Source organism: Tursiops truncatus, chromosome 3, assembly GCF_011762595.2.
Source record: "Tursiops truncatus isolate mTurTru1 chromosome 3, mTurTru1.mat.Y, whole genome shotgun sequence".
In the NCBI taxonomy this organism is placed as follows: Eukaryota; Metazoa; Chordata; class Mammalia; order Artiodactyla; family Delphinidae; genus Tursiops; species Tursiops truncatus.
The window spans coordinates 161,141,363-161,150,585 of record NC_047036.1 but is presented as its reverse complement, the minus strand read 5'-3'; the positions used below and the strand labels follow the sequence as shown (position 1 = coordinate 161,150,585).

The following is a 9,223-nucleotide window of genomic DNA, read 5'->3' as shown; positions in this document are numbered from 1 at the left end:
TTTTATGAAGGATTTGATAAGAGCTGAGAGAAAGAGTACTTGAATAACCGTAAACTTAGTGAAAAACTTTTAGGACAAAAATTCTGTTGGGCAGACTCCTAGTACGCATTTCTTTCTGTACTATTCTCCTTTAACCACCACAGAGCTGACAAAAATTAAATTTTTATCTCCTTGGTGAAATAGCAAACCACAGCTTTTCTAGAGAGAATGAGACCTTTGACAATTTTTAAAAATTCGATTATGTAAATATTTTCAAATTTTACACACATTTCTTACTTTTGTGAGTAACTGCAACTTTCTGAGTGTGAGAACTTTATCGCTCCCCCCCCACCCGGCCCCATGCTCCATGTTGATAGCTTTTTGTAAGTTTTCATTTTAAATTGTTTCATATGTGGCGATCGGTCAAGGTGGTTGGTTTTCCTTTGTGATTTAGTAAAAAGGACTTGTCTATTTACGGTGTAAAATATAACACACTAGGAAAAAATTTGCCCCTCTTTCTTTAGTGAAGATGACAAGCTGACTATTCAGAATGTCATTTTTTTCCCCAAGCTTCAATGATTTCTGTAATATTTTGCCTTTTTCAGCTAATCTGTGTATGTATGATGGGTACAATTATTCCTTAAATATTTTCCTTTAAATGGACTTGACTCATTTTCTCTTTGTTTTATCCTTGGTTGTCCTCATATCCATGAACCGATAATTTTGTGCTAGTTGTAAATGAAAAACTAGTTCTTCCTGAAGATGTCTTGCTTAATGCACTTGGGAAAGACCACGTCTATGTAACTTTGGTTCCAGATTGATTGCTTTGTATTTTCAGGTAAATGAACTTCATAATGATTCTTCTTGCTTTTGATAATTTTATTCTATTTTCGTTTTTGGATGTATTAATTGTAGCTATTTATTGGTTCTCAACAGATGTTAATTGACATCACTTTTAATAGATAACTGGTGTTTCCTCCCCCCACCACCATCCTACCTTTGTTAAAAGAAAAAATTACAAAAGGAATACTCTGCTTGCAATCACTAAACAAACCAGGAGTGAATAAAGAAAAAGTTAATATATTCCTCCCCTCTCAGGTCTCTCCCTTCTCCACTGTACTCCTTGGGGTAGCCAACATTAACCAACACTTTGAGTATTTTTCGACATCTTTCTCTTTGCTCAAAAATATATAAGCATATATACAAACATATATAGACTTTTTGTAACTTGGTGTATTCATTTAAGAGTATATCATGGCTATCTCTTTGGGTTAGTCAATGGACCTCTCAAAATTAAGAAAAAGCTGAGTAACATTCCATAGTATACTACACCATAATTTATTCTGTTGTTCTCCATCTGATGGATGTTGTTTGTTTTCTTTTTTTTTGCTATTGTAAACATTAGCCCACTCTAACACATGATTAGAGAAGTAAACATTCAGAATAAAATATTAGCAAAATAAATCCAGCTGTGTATTTAAAAGACATACATCATGATCCAGTAGAGTTTATTCCATAACGGCAAGGACAGTTAAATATTAACATGATTTATTGTATTAACATATTTCAGGGTAAAAACTATATGATTATCTCTCTTTTATGGTAAGTGGGGGGTGGGGGGTGGAATTTATATTGTATTTCTATAAATTGCATAGGGAGATACCTGCCCAGGTGGGCAGTAGTCCAAGTTTTGTACCATTTTTGATCCTCAAAGTTGATAGACAAAAGCTTTTTTCCTGGAGTCTTTGGGGGAACTTTTTGGGACCTTGGCCTTTGCTTTGACCTTGGCCTCACTCATGGTCTGTGATTGCCAAAGTGTAGTACTCTTGACTATATGGGAAAAGAAAAACAACATACTTCTAGAGACTGGGGTGGATGATATGGGTGAGACTGTCTAATTTAGGGCTGGCACTTTTTAACGTCTTGTATTTGACTACTTTGGGCTTAATGAGCACCTTGTTGGCCTCTGTACAGATTAATTTTCATTGTCTTGGAAACATTGGCCTGAATCTTTTGAGGCCTTTCTTGTTGTGCTTGTTGACCAAATATGCATTCCCACCTCAGTCCTCCATGCATCTGGGAGTCAGGACTGAGGATTGAGGCAGACCCGTGAGCACATTTCTCCCACGTCTCCTGTCCTGGGCCTGATGGTGGGTGTCAGGAGTGGTGGATGTGGAGGGGGCCAGGTAGATCAAGATGGGACTGTGGTGGGGATGGTTATTTCAGGAGATGCTCAACCCATCCTCCCCTTTGATTCTCAAGGGACCTGGGACCCCATATACAGTTCTCTTTCCTCCTGTTCTGAAGCAGAAGCTTCCAGACCTCAGCCCTCCCAGGGAAATCAAAAGATTGTGTGAGATCCAAGGTTCTGCCAGTCACTCCCTACACACAGCCCCTATACTCTCCCCATCTGTTTTGTGGAGACAGGAGGTCCTTCTTCTGGGCCCAGACACCACTCAGGTTTTTAGTTGGTCCTGTGGTTCATCATCCCAGTTAGAATATGGGAGGGTGCTTACAGATCTAGATGAGGGCATCACATGTGATGTACAGTGGGCAGGACCTGCAAATGATGTCTAGTATGACTGTGACTCTTCTGCTATATTGAGGCCTAGGTATTGTGTTTGCTTCATTCACTGAGTTTGTTAAGTGTCTCAGAAAGTGCCTGCATGTAGTAGATGCTTAATATATACTGTGGAATGAATGAACTTCAACCAGAACCATGCCAGGTATCTGAGTGGGCCTGGGGCCTCTCATCCTGCCCACAGAGATCCCTACTCTGGCCTCACCAAGGACAAGGACCAGGATCAGCAAGATGGAATCTCAAACCTTTGCCTTGGAATAGCAGGTTGCTTTCCATGTGCTTTTCTAAACTCAGGAAGGCCACAGACCAGTGGGGTGTGGCAGATGGCCTTTCATGGGGGAGGGGAGGATAATAACGAGGAACAACCCCGGCACATCAAGCAGCCCTTTCTGCACCAGACAGGCACCTGCCATAGGTGATCCAGTAGTCCCTACAAGGAGGACTCTATGAGGTTTATCCTCTACCACCCCACTTTGAGGAGCAAACTGAGGCTCAGAGAGATTTGGCCACATTCTCAAACACACAGCTAGCAATGGGCAAGTCACCACTGTGCTGAGGAGGGGGCCACACTCACCTAGTGAACCACTGGTCCAGTACCTGTTGGGCGGTGTTGGAAGTGGGGTAGGTGGACAGCAATGTGGCCACGTAGGAGACATTTCTCCCTGGTAGGTACCATGGATTTCACAGGCTTCTACACTGTATCTTCCTGGAGGGTACCCATCCTGCAGGCCTCATTTAGTTTAAGAGTTGATTCATCTTTGCCTGCAACAACAGGGGACAGTCAGTGGCATCACCATGAACTACCAGGAGGATGGAGGTCTGTAGCTCACCCAAGAACTCCCAGCCCTCTCAGGCACATGTGCAAGAGGCGGGACAGGAGCGCCGGCAGTGAAAAACGCTTTGGCCTTTGAAAGTACATTTTGAGTCTGGTTGAGGGGGAAAGTTATACAATTGTTACCTTCTAGGCAGTTTGTTAGCTGAGGAACAACAGACCTCCCTGTATTAATAGTCTGTATTCCTTCCCCTGGGGAAGCCGGGAGCAGGATCTACGTACAACCCCAGCTCTCCTGATCTGGTGCTTGTTGCTCACAGGGCTGAGCAGGAGCTGCCAATGGTAGGCAGCAAGGCTGCTTCCTTCTCCTTCTGGAGCCCCACCTCCCCGAGAGCAGGTTGGGGGGAGCAGCAGCCCCAGCAGGAGGGAGGGGACGGTGTGAACAGGCAGTGCCCTCCTACCTTCAAGTCTTGAGGCGCGATGTAGCTGTAAGGGCAAGACGTGTGTCCCTTGCCTCTGCCCAGCCTCGCTGCCACCGCGCCAGGAGAGGAACTGCGGAGCCCACACTTGCAAACTCCCCTAGAAGTCTCAGGGTGCAGCGCCCCCCTCCCCAAAATTCCCCACGGCCTCCACCTCTCGCGGGTGGTCGCAGTCCCTGTCCGGAGACCTGTGCCAATGACCCTAGTGGCGGTTCCGCTTTCTCCCTCGGCGGTGTGATCTTGCGTCTGCAGTGTGATGGGAAAGCATGCGGAGAAAATGACCCGCCTAAGTTATTAGGAAGTTCCCACAGCCGACCCGACGGGCCCCACATCGGAATCTCCTACATCTTCTCCAATGATGATGAGGCCGTGGAGCCGCAGCCGCTGCCCGCGCCGTGGACCTCTGACCCGCAGCTGCGCGAGGTGGGGCGCTCTAAGTTCTACCGCCACGACTGCATCTACCAGAAAAGCTTTGCGCGGGCTCCGTGGCGCTGAGCACCTACACGCCCAAGAACCTGCTCAAAAATGCCGACCTGGCAACCTGGGGGAGTTCGTGTGGCAGGCGCAGTACCCGCAACTGGACTGTATACGTGGGCTATTTCCAGGTGCATTTGCATCGGCTGGAGGTGAGCAACAGCCTCCCACCCGACGCGAGCCGTGTGGTGAACCGTCTACAGCTACGAGCCGCGGAGCCCCAGCGCCACGGTGCGCAGCGCGAGCTGAGCAGATGCCACTCCGAGAGCTTCACCCGATTGATGCCGCCTAGGCCAGCGCGGGTTCAAGATCGGCGACGAGCCGCGCTTCGGCCAACAGCCCTATGGGGTGCAGATCCAGTTCTTTGCCCAGCGCAGCCACGAGCTCGAGTTCCAGAGCCTGGAGGACCTGATTATGGAGAAGCGGCACAACGACCACTTCGGACGTGCAGCGGCGCTGCGGGAGATCGCCAAGCACCTGCACCCCGCGGAGCTGGAGGAGGGCGAACGCAACGCCACGCAGACTGCGCCAGGCCGGGAGGAGGAGGACCGAAAGGCAGTGGTGCGCTGATGCGCGAGCTGAGTGCGGAGCTGTGAGGCGAAGCTGTTTGCAGCACCTGCTGCCCCCTCCCTTCCTTCACTCCCTCCTCCACCACTTTGTGGTCCCTGTCTGGGCTCCTGGGCCACTTAGAAAACGGAGAGTTGGCGAAATGCGCAGGCTTTGGCTTGAGCTTGTTATCTTGGACGGAGGAGGAAGAGGGAGCAGGTAGGAGCCCTTTGGCAGGGGGAGATTCCTGTCCGCCCGCTCAATCTTTCGTCCTTTCTGAAGTGGGGTAAACTGTTGACTTGCCTGACAATTAATCCCTGCTAGACCTGGATCCAAAAATCGACGCTTCTAATGAGCGCGGGGGTGGAGAAAAGTCGGAGTACCGTCGCCTGCCATTGCCTCCTACCCGCTTCGCCTCCCACCCTGGGCTTGGAGGATGCCCTGTACTAAGGACAGAGCCGGCTTGTGGTGGCGTTAACCCCGCGGAGCTGTCTGTGGGATCCGGGAGTAGGGGGTGATTTATTTTATGGGATTCCTAGCGTGCAAATCTGGTGAAATCAGGACCAGGTCTGGGAGCAGCAGGCTAAAACCTAGCAGCCTTCTATGATGTGTAACGAATAGTTGAGTAAATTTGGGCTACAAAACAGAGATTTTGCTACCTCCCTCCTCCCCATCCCCAAGCAATTCATCTTCTGGAGCTGGCTTCTAGCTGAGTCTCCTGCTCCAGCTGTCACTTCCCAGGTTACAGGTAAATAACAGGCCAGCTAGGAGAAGGACCAATTATGGTTCTGTTTTGCTGCCTTTGTTTCTCGACTGCTATTGTAGGCGCTTACAGCTGCTTCATTTGTTATCGAAGGAGGGAATAGCCCTTTGTGTCTCTGATCTAATTAAACCTGTTTGGCTGCTCATCTACCAGGTCACACGTTGGCTGGTGTCACCCCATAAAGTATCCACTACAGAAGCAGCCAAACAGGGTCAAATATATATATTTCACTGTCATCATTGACTGTTAATGATGTACCACACTCAGCCCTGGTCTGGGACTTTGAAGAAATATCAGTCTCCTTTTGGAAATGTAGATCTAGTTCCTGTGTTTAATAATCTTGAAAGTTTAGTAATAAGCTCTGTGTTTATATTCTCCTGGTTGTGGAGAAATGGAGCAAGATAAATGTGGGTAAAGACATGTAACAGAGAGCCTGCAATACCTAACAGATTTGGATTTTCTTTTATGCTTAACACAGTAGTGAAAGTTGAAAGAAATGACCAATGTGCAGGCAGCAGTAGGGAAGAACAGAGCAGCACTGTCTAGCAGCTCTGGGGGCTGGGGAAGCCAGCTCTCTTTTTCACTCCCTCATCTCTGTCTCCCTCCCTTGCCCTCAAATGGAAAGTGAACGTCAGATCACACTGAGGCATAGCAGTGACCAGCTGTTGTTACAAACGTCTTTGTGAGAAATCTGAATTTGAGGGAAGAACGCCTGTAAAATCCATACCAAGAGTAGCATTCTCCATCTAGAGAAGAGATTTTTGATAATAGGGCTTGAAAACGAACTAGAAGAGGAAATAGATCTGCTCCAGATGCTGCTTTCCAGTGCAATGCAAACGTTTTTACAGGGTACCAGAAGTGTGAAATATGTTATGCTTCAGAATGGTGATTCCGTTGGAAGTTTTCTTAGGGTTATCATGCTTAAAGTAAAGCAACAACCCACCAGTGAAGCTTCCAAAAAAGGGAATCACATCAACTGTTGGATCTTTCCTGAAAATGGCAGTGTTGTGGATAAGAGTTTTTAATGCCCGGGCAATGGCTACATTGGCACTTAAAATATATATATATAAGGACACGGGGAGGGAGAAGGGTAAGCTGGGACGAAGTGAGAGACTAGCATTGACTTATACATACTACCAAATGTAAAATAGATAGCCAGTGGGAAGCAGCCGAATAGCACAGGGAGATCAGCTCAGTGCTTTGTGACCAACTAGAGGGGTGGGATAGGGAGGATGTACCTCTCCACGCCCATGCAAGTGGGAGGAGATATAGGGATATATGTACATGTATAGCTGATTCACTTTGTCATAAAGTAGAAACTAACACACCATTGTAAAGCAATTACACTCCAATAAAGATGTTAAAAAAATATATATATATATTTAATAATATTTGTTTCTCCTTAGGAATAAGACGTTAGAACTATTTTGTCCTGTACAATTTCATGATTAATTTTATAGGATAAGAAGAAAAGAAGCATGATGGTCAAGACTTCACAGAGGAAGCAACGTGATTGTAGAAACCAATCCAAAGCGTGGCTTAAGCACCTCCATCCCTCTGAGAATGTCTGTACATATTCAAGAGGCTGGTTGCTAGAATCACATCCTATCCTGGCAATGAGATCAGATGCCATCAATGGGAGGAAACTTTGGATAAGCCCCAGCAAGTGCTCTGGCCGAAGAGACTACATGGATTCCAGGTCTTCAGTGGAACCAGAGAACCCTTAAGTACTTTGGATCTTGCCAAAGCCTTGCAAAAACTTGCAACTAGTTGCACAGGTGAATCTCTGCCAGGAGTTCTCACAGGTAGTCTGAACTCCAGCCCCAGGCCCACCCCTGCCCAGTCTTCAGATTTGGCAGAGATGATTCCAGGAGCTGGTCTGGGTATCTCACAGCTCCTCTGCAAACAATTTCCGGTGACTGAGGAAGATATCAGGAAACAGCAAAGTGAAGATGGCAAGAGAGAGCCTGAGGATAGCATTGATTGCAGACAGGCTAGCTATCAAGGCAGAAAAAGTGAGGGGCTAAGAAGGATGTCCTGACAAACACTGTTGAAAAAAAGAGAAAATGGTGCAGATGAAATGGTACACCACAGCACTTTATTAATGACTCTCTGGAGTGTCTGTAAGTTTTTCTTGCTTTGAGCTTTTGAAACTTTAAAATAAACCAATACTTTTCTCTCATTAAATTCTTTTGCGTGGCATAGAAAATATAGACAGTGATCTATTTATATTTGTTTGTTTGTTTTTTGCTGGCCCCTCAGCTTGCGGGATCTTAGTTCCCTAACGAGGGATCAAACCCGGGCCCACGGCAGTGAAAGCGCCGAGTCCTAACCACTGGACTGCCAAGGAATTCCCTAGACAGTGATCTTTTTGAGGGGAGTGATTTGGTTTCTGGTGAGAAGAGGAGATCTTTCCTCTTCATGTTGTTATCTCATTTTCCTCTCTATGTGTGTTATTTATTTGTATTTTAAAGTCAATAGAGAGTTATCAAAGTTATGGGATTATTTAGTTTTTTTTGCCCTTACAATCACAGAATAAAACCTACCTTTTCACAATAGATTATCCTGTTTTGTATAATACCCAGTAGATTCCAAAATAATATTTCATTAAAGAGCTGTTATAATTATGTTCTCAAATAAGATATCTACTACTAGGTCTCTATTTTTGTGTTGTTGCATGCTAATTCAGAGTTGCATATAATGAGATACCAAACTTTTCCTTACTTTTAAAGATGTTTATGTGTTGAAAATTTGATTCATGAAAATTGACATGCCATTTGGGGTATCATGATATCAAAAGAGACTGTTTTCAGCATCATTAATCTAACAATAAGTCACTGCTTGTTGGGATTTATTTGCCTGTTTGCCTCATCAAGCATGTTGTATTATTCAAATCCTCTTTATCATGACTTACTTTTGTCTGAGGGATTTATAGTTTCTGAGAGCGAGGTGTTAAACAATAATAGAGCATCTGTAGTAAAACAATAATAGAGCATCTGTAGTATTTGTTTCATGCCTGGGATGCTTCACACTGCCTGTTAGAGAGTTTCTGCTTTAACTGTTTGGTTAGATTCAGTGCAAAAAAAAAATGAAAAAAAGACTATCTTTTTTTCTCTCAGACCTTTCCCCTAAGTTTTATAAATCTTTAAATCCAAAGCAGACCCTATCTCTCTAGAGTTTGGTATTACTCAGGGATTCAGTCTTCCCAGATACCTAGTCATTTCAGCTCCCAAGTCCCAGGGCTGATTGCAGAGTCATGTCAGACCCACTCATTCCTTCTTGGTCTGTTTCTCACCTTGTAGGACCTGTGATGAGGGAAAGGAGTCACCAAGGCAGATTTTCTGGATGTCCTGGTGAATCTGAACATCAGAGAACGAAGTAGTTCAAGGGGAACTTGAGACTGTCAGGGCTTCAGGGAAGGGGGTGCAGAATATGGAGGAATAGAGATGGGGTGATGGCTGCGCAGGAGTCAAGGAGAGACGTGTGTAGTGGGTGACTAGGTAGGCAAACCTCACACTTAAGTGGGATGTTGATTTTGTTCATCATCCCAACGTCTGTGCCTGTTTCACCAATCCTTGTGTCCCTGAGGGTTGATATGGTGTGAAACCATAAGACAGAAGTTGCAGTTG

General features: G+C 45.5%; 1 protein-coding gene and 1 pseudogene across 1 annotated transcript; both read left to right on the top strand.

The window, feature by feature from the left end:
• Positions 1–4,067: 4,067 nt before the first annotated feature.
• On the top strand, positions 4,068–4,855 carry LOC101337548 (protein LRATD2-like; annotated as a pseudogene).
• Positions 4,856–6,880: 2,025 nt separating this feature from the next.
• Positions 6,881–7,789, top strand: MBD3L1 (methyl-CpG binding domain protein 3 like 1). The gene is given in 4 exon segments (XM_004332571.3): positions 6,881–7,128; positions 7,130–7,162; positions 7,164–7,535; positions 7,537–7,789. Coding segments are annotated over 4 exon segments (573 nt in total). The 5' UTR covers positions 6,881–7,072; the 3' UTR covers positions 7,649–7,789.
• Positions 7,790–9,223: the final 1,434 nt, after the last annotated feature.